The 16,137-nt window shown below is 63.1% G+C and overlaps 2 protein-coding genes across 2 annotated transcripts; both read right to left on the bottom strand.

The window, feature by feature from the left end:
- Window positions 1-4,183: 4,183 nt before the first annotated feature.
- Window positions 4,184-7,532, bottom strand: EBI3 (Epstein-Barr virus induced 3). Its single transcript, XM_014887150.2, has 7 exons — window positions 7,413-7,532; window positions 6,807-6,937; window positions 6,261-6,476; window positions 6,051-6,168; window positions 5,822-5,982; window positions 4,704-4,867; window positions 4,184-4,627 (listed from the first exon to the last, which is right to left on the bottom strand). Exons 2-7 carry the CDS (start codon window positions 6,904-6,906, stop codon window positions 4,475-4,477), a joined length of 912 nt encoding a protein of 303 aa, XP_014742636.1. The 5' UTR covers window positions 6,907-6,937; window positions 7,413-7,532; the 3' UTR covers window positions 4,184-4,474.
- Window positions 7,533-7,717: 185 nt separating this feature from the next.
- On the bottom strand, window positions 7,718-14,184 carry ANKRD24 (ankyrin repeat domain 24). The gene is made up of 19 exons (XM_088179172.1): window positions 14,069-14,184; window positions 12,920-13,050; window positions 12,600-12,688; window positions 12,260-12,324; window positions 11,878-11,935; window positions 11,730-11,800; window positions 11,428-11,534; window positions 11,162-11,349; window positions 10,943-10,971; window positions 10,753-10,845; window positions 10,462-10,566; window positions 10,305-10,349; window positions 10,096-10,194; window positions 9,948-10,020; window positions 9,731-9,852; window positions 8,581-9,651; window positions 8,218-8,355; window positions 8,079-8,144; window positions 7,718-7,928 (listed from the first exon to the last, which is right to left on the bottom strand). Exons 1-19 carry the CDS (start codon window positions 14,138-14,140, stop codon window positions 7,851-7,853), a joined length of 2,700 nt encoding a protein of 899 aa, XP_088035298.1. The 5' UTR covers window positions 14,141-14,184; the 3' UTR covers window positions 7,718-7,850.
- Window positions 14,185-16,137: the final 1,953 nt, after the last annotated feature.

Below are 16,137 nucleotides of genomic sequence, written 5' to 3'. Positions count from 1 at the left end.
TGGGCAAAAGATGCCTCATTTCTTTTCCTGGGATCTGCTGTCCTGGACAGGCTCTAATTTCCCACTGGGAGCTTCTCATCATGTGAGCAGCAACCATTTAACTGCACTAAAGTCCTTTAAAGATTCCTGCCATTCCAAACTATTCCAGGGCTCTTTGGACAGTTGCACTTCTCCAGTCCCACAGCAGATTGGGGCTGTCTGTCCCTCTTCTCCAGGGAAAGATCTTTTCCAGGTGTCCCTCAAAACTCAGAGTTTCTCCATGCTCCCAGTTCCCATTCAAGACTCAAAGTGCCTGGAAAGCTTCCTCAGGGATCTCCAGCAGAGCAGGAAAGGTGGAGAGAATTGAGAAAAAAAAAAAAAAAAAATCCCATTTGTGGCTCTGTCCTTGTCACCCTGCCCAGCACAGGCACCTCGTGTTTCCCAGCAGTGCTTCCCACAAAGGTTCCCTTGGGGACAGGAGAGTGTCCCACAAAACCCAGCTCGGAGCACACCCCCAGGAATGAGATGGTCCAAATGGGACAAACACAACTGGAAAATGTGCTGCACTGCAAGGCCAGGAGATTCCAACTCCTTCTCCCTAATTACATGTGATTGCTTCTTGGCAAGAGCTCAACCTGCCAGAGCAGTGAGGTTTTACAAACATTCACACAGGCATTAGATCATTGTTTGAAGGAGTTATTGGCAGCCCAAATCTGAAGTAAAAACAAGAGTTTAAAGCAGACCATATTGACCAGGGTGAAGCTGGCTGCTTTCATGTCTCCTGCTTGTCTCTGGACACCCAGGACCCCAGGATTCATTTCCTGTCACTCCCATCACCGTGGCATTCCTGGAGCTGGATGTCACCGTTTTGGGGGGTTCTGATTTTGGGGGGTTCTCTGCTTGTTGGGAACACAGGTTTATGGAATCAAGAATCCCAGGATGGTTTGAGTTGGAAGGACCTTAAATCCCATCCAGTGTCATCCCTGCCATGGACCTTCCCTGATCCCAAAGTGCTCCAAACATCATCCAGCCTGGCCTTGGACATTCCAGGGATCCAGGAGCAGCCACAGCTTCTCTGGGAATTCCATCCCAGCCCCTCCACATCCTCCCAGCCAGGAATTCCTTCCCAATATCCCACCCATCCCTGCCCTCTGGCAGTAGGAAGCCATTCCCTGTGTCCTGGCACTCCAGGCCCTTGTCCAAATTCCCTCTCCAATATTTATTTTTTCTCTATATCTGAGAAACACCCTCCCACATCCAAACACTGTCACACGTTGGGAGCGAGGCCTTTTCCCTTTGTATTTCAGCAGAATCTTTCTGCTTTGCTCTTGTGAATTCATCCTTGTCTCTGCTGGGCCAGTCTGACATCACGGGCTGAGCTCTGGACAGCTCCACCATCCTCTCCCAAAACCTTTGGCAAAGCAGCTGGGAAATCAAGCCCATGGCAAAGGACAAATGGGAATTCCCATGGAATCCTGCTGCCATTCCCTGGGGGAAAAAAACCCAAAAAAAACGCCTGCTGCAGAGGTGAGTCTGTCCTGCACCAGGCTCAGGTGGGGCCGGGAGCCTCTGGCAGCTTGGATATGAATAAAAACACTCCAGGCTCTGGCAGCCAAGCAGGCTGGAACTCCTCATGGAGCAGCTCCCACCCCGGCCTTCCACGTGTTCCTGAATCAGATCTCCTGAGACCAGCAGTGCCTTTTAAAAGGGAGGTGAGCTTGTCAGTGCCCAGCATTATCCCTGAAACGGGAACCAGCAGTTTCGCTGCACTTGGAGGGGCTGTGAAAGGGAAGGAAGGAGCAGAGCCCCCTTGCCTGGCACAGGGGGACACTCAGGGGCTCTGTAATTGTGAAGTTGCCCCGTGCTGTGTTAGAACAAGCCCCAAACTAAACCCAGGAGCCTTGGGAAGGTGCAAGAGGATCCAGAGAAGGTTTGTAGGGGCAGCTCCCCAGCAGGCCCCTTCTCCTGAGGCCAAAACCCTCAGGCTGGAAAGGGTGGAAGTGAGGATTGCCAAGCTCTCCACCCATGAAAGTCAGGATGTGCAGGCTCCTTTCTTCCCAGATCGTGGCTTGAGTTACACAGCCCTGTGCTGCTGGCACAGGGAAGCCAGGGAAGTCACTTTACAGGAGTCAAAAAGCTCCTGTGCTGTCAGAGATTCCCTGCCCAGCCTGCCCAGGGATCAGGGAAAAGGCTGGAAAAGGCTCTCGTGACATTGCTCCAGGGATTCCTTAGCCCAGAGGATTTGGGGTTCCCACAGGGCTCCCGTCTTGTCCCAGAGATACAAATTAATCAGGAAATAAACTAATCAAAAGTGGTGTCTGAACTAACAAAAAGCTTAAAGACCTTTTTGAATATCAACCAGTCCCACTCCCTGGGAGGGTTTAGTGATTATGGTCACCCTAAAATATGGGAATTCTGCAGGAGAGCTAATGTCCTTCCTAAGGTCAGACGTGATGAGATGCAGCCAAGAAGAAAAAATAATTGGTGCTGGTTTTAAGTGTTAAGCAATTCTGCCTCTCTGAAATAAGCAGTATAATTTATTGTTTTTTCTTGCTCACACAGCAAAATCCACAAACTGCCCAGACAACCAGGAGGGGGAATTTGTCCCCTCGTGTAAATCCATTTTTGCTTTGCAAAGCTGCATTCCCGAGCCAGCAGCTACTCCAAAGGCCGATCCCAGACCCCCCATTTCACTCCAGACACCCTCGAGGCTGTTTGGGTTATGGGATCACCCCAGGACAGCCCAGGTGTGCTGGCCAGCCGGTTTGGGATCAGGGGATGGACACAGCAGAGCCGATTGTCAGCGTGAGGCCCAAGGCGGCCGCCACTTTCCCAGGGATTTTCCCTTTGCTGTGTGTTTGGAAGGTTACACAGCTGTAGGGCAGACGCAGGAGGGGCTGGAAGCCTGCAGGGATCATTGCCTCCATCCCACATGTCCCATGGAAGGAAGCTCTCCCGTGGAATGACATCCCATTAACTCCTGCTGGTGGGAGCCTATTCCTGCGCCTGGAAATCCTTTGGATTCCAACTCATCCCGCAGATAACTCCGGTCGCATCCCTGACCTGCTGACTCGTGTTTGTTTTCTCGTTTTATAAGAACCAGGTTCTTCCCTGCTCTCATTCCTGCTGGGAATGAACACTGGCCGGGCGTGAGGCTGCTCCGTCTCGGATACCCGAGATGGAAAACCGGGATCTTGTCCAACAGGCTGTCTGCTTTCCTGGGAAAAACCTCAGCTCCACACGCTCCCAATTGTGCCATCAGCTGGAGCGAGGTGGAATTTCACAGGATGGGATGAAACAGCTTTTTTTCCCCAGACGACTTGTGAGGACAGAAAGTGCTTCCAGAGCCCAGGAGAGCTCAGGGAAGGAAATCTGGAGGGCACAAAGCTTGGCAAAGCTTAGGAAAGGCCTGAGTGCTGTCTGGAAGGTGGCGGATCACTGCCTAGGTCCCCAGCAAATCCCAGAGATGGGATATTGGGAAGGAATGAGGGTGGGTAGGCCCTGGCACAGAGTGCCCACAGCAGCTGTGGCTGCCCCTGGATCACTGGAAGTGTCCAAGGCCAGGCTGGCGGGGCTTGGAGCAATCAGAGATAGTGGAAAGTGTCTCTGCCCATGTCAGGGGTGGCACTGGACGATCTTTAGGGTCCCTTTCCCACATAAACCCCTCCATATCTGCCCCCCCCCTTTCCCGCCATCGCCTCAGCCCTCAGGGACTGCGCCCCGGGGTCTCCCTACCCCGCGCGCAGGGGCTGCGGGCGGCGGGACGCGCCGGGACCAGGCGGGGGCGCCACCGCCTGCGGGCCCCGCTGCGCCTGCGCACAACCCCCCCCGCCAGCCGCCGGAGCGCGGGAAGGCAGCGACGGGCGGTACCACCAGGGGGCACGGCGGGGGGGGGGGGGGGTCTGTAGTGGCCACGGGGCTCCGGTGTGAGGCCTGGAACCTGCCTGGGCTCCGGTGTGAGGTCCGTGACGCTCCCGGGCTCCGGTCCGCGGCTGACTCAACCGAGGGAACGCCGCGCAGAGAAGTGACACCCTCCGTTAATCACGACATTCTCCCCCCACAGCCCACGTTGGATATGGCCGCCCACCCCTCAAGCCCGCCGCTCCCGTGACGGCCCCGCCCCGGTGGGCGCTGAGGGCAGGGGTGGGGCGGAGGGCGAAGGGACGGTTCCGGGGCAGAAAATGAAGCGACCCCAAGGGCAAAAAAAGGTCAAACGCAGGAAAACAAAGGCATTGTTCTAAAACAGCAAAGAGACCATCCTGGGACAGCAGAGGGACTGTGGGGGCAGTAAAGGCATCGACCCCAGAGAAAGCTCAGCCATCACAAATATCCCAAAATGAGAACAGGGACGGGGCCTCAAGCCCGTTTATTGCCCATTCCTGGGAGCACAGGTGGCTCCGCGCTGCTGGGGTGGGACAAGGGACGGGAGCAGGCTTGGGATGGGGACAAGGGACGGGAGCAGGCCTGGGATGGGGACAGGGGCCGTGCCTGGCTCTCACGGCCCCACCCAAGGTGTCCCCGAGGCCAGCGGGCTCCAGGCGCTGAATTCCCCGGAATCTGCAAGATCCTTGGCGGCCACCTGGACGTGGTGGAGGCTCCCGGGCTCCAGGTCCGTCAGGGTGTGGGATGTCAGCTCGTACGGCCCCACCTGGGGACAGCGGGGTCAGGGACAGGCCGGGCACAGCCCCAGCCGTGCCTCAGTTTCCCCAGGGCGGTGGCAGTACCGTGGTGGGGACGGAGTCGTTGTCCCGGGAATAGCGGATGCGGTACTGGAGCGGGAAATACTCCGGGAATGGCCAGGATGAGGGAGGGCTCCACTCCACCAGCAGCTTCTGGGGCTCCCCAGGGATGGGGGAGACCCTCAGGGCCTCGGGGGGGTCCGGCTTTACTGAGGAGACAAGGAATGAGAGAATTCCAGGATGGTTTGAGTGGGAAGGAGCAACAGCCAGAGAACGCGATGTTACAACGCATTTTGAAAGTTTTTTGACCAATCACAAAAGCAAAAAAACATACTGACAGTAGTTCTATCCAACCACTATAAGTACACGTATACCTTTGGTTAAAACAATGCTTGCTTATTTCAAATACAATACCTACTTGTAAGCCTTAAAATACAATGCACAAAGCTCCATTATTAAGCTTAGACCTTCCTAATATCTTGCTAGATATACTTTTCTGCAGCTTAGAGAGTTATTCTAGCCAAGTATTAATACACAGACCATTGTTCTATTTGTCCTTGCTTTCTACTTTTCTATTTTCTTTTCTACTTTCTTCTATTTCGTATAACTTTTCTGCTGACATGCCTTATGCTTTCCACTTAGCTCCAATTGCAGTTTGCTGTCTCTAAGGCCTGCTTTTCTGCAGTTTTCCCAAAACCCTCTGATTTTAAGGATTCCCACAGGAAGGGACCTTGAGGATCATCTCATCCCACCAGGGACACCTTCCACTATCCTTGGTTGTTCCAAGTTCTGTCCAGCCTGGCCTTGGACGCTGCCAGGAATCCAGAGACAGCCACAGCTTCTCTGGGAATTCCACTCCAGGGCCTCACCAACCTCACAGCCAAGAATTCTTTCCAATATCCCATCTAAATCCTCCTTTAGATGAAAAACCAACCCCCTCGTCCCACCACTGCGTGGAAAAAGTCACTTTCCTCTGTTTTTGGACGTCGTGGCTGCAGGATCCAGCATGGGATTGTTGGGGATAGGGCCCTCATGTCCCCCTGGGACAATCCGAGCCCCATGCACTGATGATCCCACATCCCAAAGCAGGGCAGAGAGCCCCAAAGGATGAGACAGGAGGGTCCTGCAGGGCACCCCGGTGTCCCCCAGCCCGCAGCACTCACTGATGTTCTCCAGGAGGAAGGGCAGGCTTCCCGAGGCAGCTCCCAGGGGGTTCCAGGCTGTCACGTTGAGCTCGTAGGGACTCAGGGAGAACACCTGCAGGTCCCCGAAGGAGCAGCTCCGCGGGCCCGTGAGGGTGCACTCACCTGTGTCTGCGCCGTGCCTGGGGACACAGGGACAGCTGCCAAGGGCTGCGTGACACGGGGACAGGCTTTGGGGACCCCCACTCACCTGTAGGTGGCCACGAAGTCGGTGTCCAGCAGGGGGTCAGGGCTCAGTGCCCAGGAGCAGTTCACGGCCTGGGGGTAGCTGGTGGCCCAGCATTCGATGGCCGGTGGCGAGGGCGGGTCTGGGACAGGGGACAGGGGTCACCCCGCTGCCAGCACCCTCAGGGACCCCTGGCCAGCGGAGGGGTCACAGCAGGGCTGGGGTGGCACTCACAGCCCAGCCGCAGGCAGATGGTGGCCCAGGTCTCGCCGGTGACAGGGTGGTGGCAGCTGTAGTGGCCCTCGTGGGCCAGGCTGGCATTGGGCAGGGCCAGCCCCGGGGCTGGGGACGTGCCCAGGACCGTGCCCCCCCGGCGCCACTCAGCCGCACCCCCCGGGCACGGCAGCAGCACCTCGGTGCCCAGGGGGCCGTGCTGAGGGGTGCAGGGACCTGGGGGACACGTGGGGACACGGTGGGGACATAGCAGGGCGGGGACACTGCGTCAGGAAGGGTCTGGGGCCCCCAGACCTCTGCCCCTGGTCCCCCCATGTCCCCAGACGCCCAGGGTCCCTATTGCTCCATCATCAATCCCTCCGTGCCCATCCTCTGTACCCCCATGTCCCCAGTCCCTCCAGTGTCGCCAGAGACCCTGTCGTTGTCCCCTGTCCCCCCACTATCCCAAATCCCCTCCATCTCCATCCCCAGTGCTCCCAGTCTGCCCAGTCCAGCATCCCCAGATCCCCCCAGCCTCCATCCCAGTTCCCCCCATTGTCCCCATACCTCTGTCCCCATTGTCCTCATCCCCAGTGCTCCCTGCCGTGCCGTTGTAGGGGACAGTGCACGCAGGTGCCACCAAAGCCACGACCCAAAGCCACCTCATGCCAGGAGACTCAGCGGGGCTGCCCAGGCACCTGTGGGGACAGGCAGGACGGTCAAACCCCAGCACTGGGGACAGCACAGACACCACAGGTCCCCAGAGGGGGCAGGGACATCACCCTGGAGCCACCCCACACTGCTGTGCCTCAGTTTCCCCCCGGCCCTGCCACACACCCTGCAGAGGGAGGGACTCCAAAGGGGTCAGGAAAGAGAGGGGGTGAAAATTCCATCCCTGCAGCCCCGCACCTGCAGTCAGGGGTTTGTACCCCTCGGGTGGGTCCCCACCTCCATGCAGGGCAGGGGTGTCCCTCACAGAGACCCCCAGAGCCCGGCCTGGGGGGTCTCCCCACTGTCCCCAAGCCCAGCACCACAGGGACAGCTCCTGCCCTTGTCACCTCCCACCACAGCCCCGGAGGGGACACGCTCTGCTTTCCCTGGATTTGGGGCTGCCCCAGACCTCCAGCACCCCCCGCACTGCCCGTGGGGACCCCAGTGTCCCCAGACTCTCACCGCAGCAGGGCCAGCTGGCACCGCAGTGTCCCCGCCGGATCCCGGCGCTCCCCAGCCCATTTCCTCGCAGGAAGCGCCGTTCCCGTGGGACGGAGCCGCTTCCCAGCGCGCTGCCCTCGGGATCTGCGCCCTTGGGAAGGGATTCCAGCCCCGACCAAGAGGGTTCCCACCTCTCCCTTCCTTCACGGTCACCCCTCCCCTCGGGGGATGGCAGGGCTGGAGATGGTGGCACGGATCCCCTGCTGTCCCCAGGTCCCCACAGTGCCCCGTGCACACCCCGGTGACCCCAGAGAGGAGCCACCCCATTAGTGTGACTATAAATAATTTTATTGCTGCTGTGCTGGGGGTGGGCTGGGTGCCCGGACAAGCAAAGGGACACGCAGGGTGCTGTGACAGAGCTGTCCCCCCCCTCCCTGTGCCACCCGTGCTGGCAGGGGCTCATCTGCCCTGCTCCTGCAGCCGCTGCATCCTCAGGATCTGGCACAGGAGTCTCTGCACGTCCTCGTCCATGTGGCCCTGGGGTAGAGGGGACATTGGTGGGCACATTGGAGTGGGGACATCAGGGAGGCTCCCTGCATGTCCCTGGGCTGGCACCTGGCTCAGCCTCTCCGTTGCCTCCTGTGGATGGCAGGTGATTCAGCCCCCACCCCAGTGTCCCCAGCTCACCTGCACGGCATAGAGCAGGTGGCTCCGGTACAGCGTCACCACCTTGCTGTGCCTCGTCTCTGTCTCCTGCAGCACAGGGAGGGGGTTTGGCCACAGGGCTGGGGGCTCGGGGGAGCCCCAAAGCCCCCAGGTGACCAACCTCCAGCTTCTCCTCCAGCGCCTGCACCCGGGCCTGGAGCGCAGCCGTGTTGGGCGGGGATTGTGGCGGCCCCCCTGACTCGGGGAGGGCATTCAGGGCTTCCTTCAGCCTGAAAACCTCCTTGGAGAGCTCCGTGATCTGCACAGGACACAGGGGTTACAGGTTACCCAGAGCCTGGCAGTGTCCAAGGCTGGGCTGGACAGGGCTTCGAACACCCTGGGATGGCGGGAGGTGTCCCTGCCCTGGCAGGGGGTGACACTGGAATGGGCTTTAAGGTCCCTTCCAGCCCAAATTCAGTGACTCCGTGTGTGCCAAGGCCACCATTCCCCTGCGAGCAGCCCTCCATGATTCCCTGTCCCCTACCTTCCTGTCCCTGTCCCTGACCATCCGTGCCGCGTCCTCGGCGTGGCCGTGCAGCTCCCGCAGTCGCCGCGCCTCGTCCTGGGCCTGCTCCAGCTGCTTCTGCGCCGCGCCCAGCCTGTCCTCGGCCGCCTGCCGCTCGCTCTTCATGAACAGCGCCTGCCTCTGCACGCGGAAAACCTCCTCGCACGTCTTCTCGTGCCGCCGCTCCAGCTCCTGCAGCCGCTGCGCCAGCGCCGCCGCCTCCGCCCGCAGCCCGGCCTCGGCCGCCTCGTGCTGCGCCCGCGGCACGGCCTCGGCCAGCTCTGCCCGCAGCCGGGCGGCCTCGCGGGCCTTGGCGTCGGCCGCGGCCTCCAGCTCCGCCAGGCGCTCCCGCAGGGCCCTCGCCTGCTCCTGCAGCGCGGCCGTGGCGCCGGCGTGCTCGTCCCGGGGCACCCAGCCCTCGGCCTGCGCCCGCTGCGGCCACGCCGGGGCCTCCTCCTCGTGCTGCCGCAGCCGCTCCCGCAGCGCGCCCAGCTCGGCCTCCCTGCGCTCCAGCGCTGCCCGGAGCTCGGCCAGCTCCGCCGTGTCCCGCGGCCTCGCCTCCAGCTCCCGCCGCAGCGTCTGCGCCTCGGCCTCGGCGCGCCCGCAGCGCTCCAGCAGCGCTTCCTTCTCCCGCGACGCTTCCTCCGCAGACGCGCCCGGCGAGGCCTCCGCAGCCTCCAGCCGGGCCTGCAGCTCCTTCAGCCGCCGCTCCCGCTCCTCCAGCTCGCTCTGTGCCCGCTTCAGGGCCGCCCGTGCCTCCACCAGCTCCGCGCTCGGCTCCCGCTGGCCGGAGGGTGAGGAGGAGGGGGATGTCTGCACCCCCAGCTCGCCCAGTGCTGCCCTGCACTCGCCCCAGGCCCAGGCGGGCTCCTGGGCAGGACGTGGCCCCGCGGTTCCCTCCGGGCTGGGCTCCGAGGCCCCGCGCTGCCCGTCCCTGCCCTGCGCCCGCAGCCGCTCCAGCTCCCGCTGCAGGGCCTGGTACAGACTGGCGGGCACCACGTCCCCGGGGCCAGGGGGGCTGCTCTCGTCCCGCTCGTAGTTCTCCAGCACCTGCCCAGAGACCGTGAGGCCACCATGGGCCAGGGGACAAGGAACAGAGGGACAGACGGACGGACAGAGCGGGACCTGCCTGGATTTTCTCCCTCAGCTCCTTGTTCTGCACGGTCAGGGACTGCACCTGCCCCTGGAGCGTGGCCAGCAGCTCCTCGGCCGAGGGGCTCAGGGTCTTCTTGGAGAGCAGCATCTCTGCTCCTGCAGGGCACAGGGACCTGGGGCTGTGCCCACCTGTGCCCCCACTCCCCTGTGCTACCTCCCTGAGGTGTCATTGGGAGGCTGGCAAGACCTACCTGGGAACTCAAGTGGTTCTCCCTCCTCGTCCTGCAGTGTCTCAATGTCGTAGCTCGTGTTCTCCTTCTCATTCTGGGGGTGCAGGGTGGAGGTGACCCCCCTGTCCCCAGCCCTGGGCACTGCCAGCTGTGTCCTGCCCACACCCACCTCCATCGAGGACAGGCGGCTCCTCAGAGCCTCCACCTCCTTGCCCAGCTTCTCCTTCTCCCCGTCCCGTGCCACCAGCCGCTCCTCCAGTTCCTGGATCTGCAGGGCAGGACACGAGAGCAAGGTCCCGTTGGCTCCTGGCAGAGTCCTGGAGGCACCAGGACCCCTCGGAGAGCTGAGATCGCCTCCAAGCTCTTCCCTGGCCTCACCTGCTTCTCCATGGAGCGCAGGGAGGCCTCATCCAGCTCCGCCCGCTGGCAGGACCCAGGGAGAAAACAGGGAGGGGTGAGTGCTGTCCCCATGTCCCCTGTCCCCTCTGCTCCCCGGGGACACGGTGGCATCTCCCCAGGAGCCTGCAGCCGGTACCTCCCGTCTCTGCTTCTCCTGCTGCTCCAGGCCCCGGATCTTCTGCAGGAACTGGGCCCTCTCCTGCCGCAGCCGCACGATCTCCTCGTAGGCGTCCCTGTCCTCCTGCAGGGAATCACAGAAAGAACTGAGTCCAGTTCCTGGCACGGGAAACCCCAAAATTCCCACCATGTGCCCGAGGTGGCTTCTTGGCACAGACCCCCCCCCAGTGAGGGGACCCCTCATCGAGGAGTGTTTTGGGTTGCTCTGCACCTGCCAGGTCAGGTGAGGACCTGGGGACCCATTTCTCACCTGGCTGGGGGTGCCCAGGGGAGGCAGAGGAGCCTTCCTCTTCCTCGGGGTGCTGCTCTTCTCCCTGACGGACGACTGGCTGGGCGAAGACGTCTGCGGACACCCCAGGGCAGAGGGGACGTCACACCCACAGTGCCCTCCCTCCTTCCTGAGCCAGGGGACCCTCCAGGGATGGGCACCAGCCCCTGACCTGCGACGTCTGCTCGGTTGACTCCTCTTCTGTAGGGCAGGGCAAGAGGAAAGAGAAATTGGGGAGATTTAGGGGCTCAGAGCTCAGGTGGGTGCAGGGGCACCTCGGCTGGGGACAGCACAGGCAAAGGCAGCCCCAAACACCCAGGAAAAGGGGACACATCCCCCCCCAGGCTCTGTCCCTGGTGCCAGGGAGCCCGGGGTGGCCCGGCAGCCTCACCACTGGCCCAGGAGCGGCGCTGGGCCGCCTCCTGCAGGAGGTGCTGGATGAGAGCGTTGCCCGTGGCCAGCCCGTAGTGAGCAGCATCGTGGCCGGTGGCGTCCACCACGGCCACTCGGGCACCGGCGCTGACCAGCACCTCCACGGTGTCCACGCTGCCGCTCTCGCAGGCCAGCATCAGCGCTGTCCTGGGCACGGGGAGAGAGCGCGGGTGAGCAGGCGACAATCCCTGCGGCCGCTGCCGGCCCCCAGCGCTGCAGCCCCACCTGCCCTGCAGGTCCCGGCAGTTGACGGCGGCCCCGCGGTGCAGGAGGTACCGGCACAGCTCCGGGTGGCTCATCTTGGCAGCCAGGATCAGCGGCGTGGAGCCGTCCTGGGCAGGCGGGAGGGGGAGCAGAGGAGGCTCAGATCCCCCTACGGGGCACTCGGCTCCCGATATCACCGCAATTTCCATGTCCCACCCCAATTTCCATGTCCCACCCCAATTTCCATGTCCCACCCCAAGCTGTGCCGCGTTTCGGGACAGCCGCAGCCTGGCACAGCAGGACCAGGAGCAGAGGGAGCTCACCTTGTCCTTGCTGTTCAAGGGAGCTTTGAAGTCACAGAGGATCTCGGAGCAGGAGATGCAGCCGCTGGCAGCTGCGGACAAGGACGGAGGCTGAGCAGTGCCCCCACGGGGACAGCAGCAGCACAGGGCTGGCACTGTCCCTGCTCACCTGCCAGGTGCAGCGCGGTCCGGCCGCTGCCATCGGCCACATCCACGGGGCAGGAGGCCTGGGGGGAGAGCCTGGGTCACGGGAGGAGGGGGACAGAGGGACACACTGCTCGAGAGTGGCTCTGTGGCATGAGACTGACAGACTCCGTGGTGTGGTGAGGGAGGGGGACAGACAGACAGACAAACCCCCTCTGGCTCCACGCTGTGGTGAAGGACAAGGGACAGAGCCCCTGTGGCTCCCTGGTGCCAGGCAGCAGCACACAGAGCTGGGAATCAATGCCAAGGCATTGGGGAGGGAAGGGGGTTCAAGGGCAGGGAGGACACCGAGCTGGCACAGCACTTCCCTCCCTCCCTCCCCTGTGTCCCTCCTCCCTCTCCTGTACCTGCAGCAGTTTGCTGACACACTGAGGGTGGCCGTGCTTGGAGGCCAAGTGCAGGGCAGTGTAACCTGGGAAGGGACAAACAGGTCAGGGCTGTGCCAGAGGGGACAGCTTGGGGGACAGACAGAGAGACAGACACACAGCAGGATCTGCTGGAACAAGGCTGAACAGCAAGGGGACAACTCCAGGAGCTCATCAGGCACTGCTTGAGCTCCTTTAGGAAACTGGGACAATTTACAGCCCCCCAGGTGTGGCCACCACCTCTGTCCCCTCAGCCTCAACACCTGGGGACAACCAGTGGCCCATGGCATTAGGCAGGGGCACGTGGTGGCCATGCCCTCACCCGAGCTGTCCTTGGTCATGGCATCCACTCCGTGGGCCAGCATTGCTTCCAGGCAGTCCACGTTGCCCCGTGTGGCGGCCAGGTGGAACCTGCAGCAAGACCAGGGGCTCTGGGACTCGTGTCCTGTGTCCCCAGAGGCTGTGGGACTCGTGTCCCCTGTCCCCAGGAGCTCTGGGACTCGTGTCCCGTGTCCCCAGGAGCTGTGGGACTCGTGTCCCCTGTCCCCAGGGGCTGTGGGACTCGTGTCCCGTGTCCCCAGAGGCTGTGGGACTCGTGTCCCCTGTCCCCAGCCGTGTCCCCAGGGCAGTCCTGGCACTCACGCAGATTTGCCCTCCGAGTCCAGCTTGGTGGGCACCAGGCCCTTGCGGAGCAGGAGTGACGAGACCCGCCCGGCATCGTTGTAGTCCACGGCCTGCAGCAGCTTCTCGTCGTTCTTGGTCCAGTCCTGGCTCTGCAAGGGAGCCCAGAGGAGGCTGTGACAGTGTCAGCTGTGACAGTGCTGTCCCCAGGGCGGGCAGGGCTGGCCTTGTCCCCAGCCCTGTCCCTGGGTGTCTGTGCCCCTCTCCTGGGAGCTCCCCCCCAGGTACGGAGAGTTCAGCTGGGATTGGGATGAAAATCCCCTCCAGCCCCCCCCACTTTGCACCTCACAGAGCAGGGGATTTACAGACCCTGCCCGGTTTAGCTGTGCCAAGCTGGGATTTGGGAGTGAGCCCCTGCCACCCCAAAATCCCTGTACTAAACCCAGCCAGCACCCACGAGAGCCCCAACCCTGCCCATTCTCCCCGCTGATCCCATTCCCAGCCCTGCTTTGCTCCCGGAGGAGGAAGGGATCAAACCAGGGCGAGCACAGCTGGCAGCGAGAGCAGATCCCTGGGGATGCTCCAGCTTCCCGGGATAACGGGGCACAGCGCTGTCCCCCCAAAACAGGAGCGCGGCTGGATGGGGATTTGCTCTCCCGGTGCTCCCGCACATCCCTGTCCCGAAGGAGCGAGGTGCAGCGGGACAGGACCAGGACCAGGACCAGGACCAGGACCAGGACCAGGACCAGGACCAGGACAAGGACTGCAAGTCCTGGGTTCACCCCAGCCGGTGACGACACAGCAGCGCTGGCTGCAGTCGCGGCGGCAGGAAATGGATGTCACCTTTCGGGAGCCGCTGGCACTTGTCCCAAAGCCGCCTGTGCCCGCCGGGTGCCCCCCGAACCCCTCCGGCCCAGTGGGACCAGCGGCAGGGAACAAACCAGTCCCCCAGGGCTCCTGGGCAAACTGGGAGGGTGGTGCCCACTCCCCCCGCTCCCTTGTCAGGCAAGGACAAAGCAGGATGAGGAGGACACGGGGGAACCCCGGGATGGAGATGGGAATGGGGACGGGAACGGGGAGTGCAGGTGGGGCGGGAGGGGCACGGCTCAGCCCGCAGGACGCGACCGGAGGGGAACCGGGAGGGGAACCGGGAGTGGAACCGGGACGTACCGCGAAGGAGGCGGCGGCACAAAGGCAGATCTGCTTCATGGTGCTGAGCAGGAGGCGGCGGGAGGACGCCATGCGCCCCTCGCCCCCCGCCCCGGCCAGCACGGGCACCCCCGAGCCCGAAGCGCTCCGGCATCGCCGCCCGGGCGGGGGCCGGGGCTGCGGCACTGGGAGCCGGACCCGCCTCCTCCACCCCCGTCCCTCCCTCCTTCCCTCCCTCCTCAGCATCCCTGCATCCCTGCATCCCGCCTCGGAGCGGAGAGCAGCTCCCAGGCAGGGACCGAAACCCAAACTGGTCCCAGTTAAAGTGGGAGAGGTTGCGAGGGGGCACCTCGTGCTCAAAAGCACCCCCGAACCACGGCTGAGCATCCTCCTGGCCCCCGAGGAGGGGGACCTGGGACACCCGCCCTGCGCTGGGGCACGGAGTGACCTCCTAGCGCTGCCCTGGGGCCAAGGGAGGGCCCGATCCCCCCGTCTGCACCTCCCGCACCCCTCAAACACCCCTAAGGGAGGAACCCCAAAACGCAGAGGGTCCCCAGGCGCTGTCCGCACAGTCCCGGTGACCGCGGGACATCGGGAGCCTCTCAGGGACGTGTCCAGGGCAGCGTGGGGAAACTGAGGCACGGAGCACCCCGAGCAGGATGGTCCCCCAAATTCCGGGTGAGGGGCTTCAGCCTGTGTCTCCATGTCCCCAGCTGTGTCCTGCCAGTGCACTGGGGACAGCGCTGTCCCCCTCTGCCCTCTGCGGCCCCGTGCCAGGCTGCTGCTGAATAATTGAGGAGCATCGACAGGCTGGTTCCACGGGCTGTGGCAGCTGGCAAAGCGGTACTTGTCCCCAGGAAGGGGACAGGGAAGGGACCTGGGACCCACTTCCCTCTCCTTTGCTCTGCCCCACTCCCAGCGATGGCTCTGGGAGCACTGGGGGGGCACTGGGGGCTCGATCCCTCCCGCCAGGGTGGCAGTGCCAACCTCCGTGGGGCTGCAGTCCCCGCTGTGAGTGACCACCCCGCGTCCCAGGGCAGGTCCCCGTGTCCCTGTGACACTGGGGACATCCTGGGGGAAATCCTCAGGTCCTCGTGTCCCAACGAACATCCCAGGGCAGGTCCCCGTGTCCCCGTGGACATCCTGGAGCAGGTCCCCGTGTCCCCATGTCCCCAGGGATGGCACTCACATCTGCCTTCTTGAACCTGGCCTTCAGGCTCTTCATGGTGGCTCAGCCTCAGCCCTGCGGCACCTGCTGGGGGGGATGGCCACGCTTGGGGGTCTGTCCCTGTCCCTGTCCCTGTCTGGGGACAGCTCAGCCCCGCCGGTCCCGCTGCTCCCGGCCCGTCCTGGCGCTCGCAGCGCAGCGCCCGGAGCCGGGCACCGGAGCTGGGGATTGAGTTACGGCCGCGGCTGCGGTTACAGCCCCGGGCAGCCGGGGGGGCCGGCCCGGCCCGTGTTTGGGGTGCGGCCTGCGGGGGTGCCATGCCCGGGGACAGGGGACATGGTTGGCACCCCTTGCCCATCCCAAACACGGCCCCCGCGACCTTGGTGGCACCTCTTGTCGTGAGGTGACATCGCCTTCCCTGCCTTGGTTCTGCCAGCACCTCCTGTCCTTGCCAGCATCCCCTGCTCCTCGCTGGCACCCCTGTCCTGTCCTGGCACCCCTGTCCTGCCCTGGCACCCCTGTCCTGCCCTGGCACCCCCTGCCTTTGTCAGCACGCCCTGTCCTGCCCTGGGACCTGCCCTGGCACTCCTGTCCTTGCCAGCACCCCCTGCTCTCCCTGGCACCCCCTGCCCATCGCTGTTTCCCCCCGGGCCGGGGGTTCAGTGCAGGCGGGGCAGTGTCGGGGCAGTATCGGGATAGTGTGAGGGCACTGTCGGGATACTGTGAAGGCAGGCTCAGGGCAGTGTCGCGATACCGTGAGGGCAGTCCCAGGACAGTGTCGGGATACCGTGAGGGCAGTCTCAGAGCACTGTCGCGACACTGTGAGGGAGTCTCAGGGCACTGTCGCGATACCGTGAGGCAGTCCCAGGACAGTGTCGGGATACCGTGAGGGCAGTCTCAGGGCACTGTCGCGACACTGTGA

This window comes from Sturnus vulgaris, chromosome 26, assembly GCF_052056855.1.
Source record: "Sturnus vulgaris isolate bStuVul1 chromosome 26, bStuVul1.hap1, whole genome shotgun sequence".
Classification (NCBI taxonomy): Eukaryota; Metazoa; Chordata; class Aves; order Passeriformes; family Sturnidae; genus Sturnus; species Sturnus vulgaris.
The sequence above is the reverse complement of the archived record's forward strand: the minus strand, read 5'-3'. Positions and strand labels throughout refer to the sequence as shown.

What these genes read in the sequence shown, in the direction of transcription:
- EBI3 (XM_014887150.2), bottom strand. Translation starts at nt 6,906, where the DNA reads ATGAGGTGGCTTTGGGTCGTGGCTTTGGTGGCACCTGCGTGCACTGTC. An exon ending in CATCTGCCTGCGGCTGGGCT is followed by an intron (nt 6,169 to 6,260) that starts GTGAGTGCCACC and finishes CCCCTGTCCCAG; the next exon opens with ACCCGCCCTCGCCACCGGCC. An exon ending in ACGACTCCGTCCCCACCACG is followed by an intron (nt 4,628 to 4,703) that starts GTACTGCCACCG and finishes CGCTGTCCCCAG; the next exon opens with GTGGGGCCGTACGAGCTGAC.
- ANKRD24 (XM_088179172.1), bottom strand. Translation starts at nt 14,140, where the DNA reads ATGGCGTCCTCCCGCCGCCTCCTGCTCAGCACCATGAAGCAGATCTGC. An exon ending in CCTTGAACAGCAAGGACAAG is followed by an intron (nt 11,535 to 11,729) that starts GTGAGCTCCCTC and finishes CCGCCTGCCCAG; the next exon opens with GACGGCTCCACGCCGCTGAT. An exon ending in TCAGGGACAGGGACAGGAAG is followed by an intron (nt 8,356 to 8,580) that starts GTAGGGGACAGG and finishes TGTCCTGTGCAG; the next exon opens with ATCACGGAGCTCTCCAAGGA.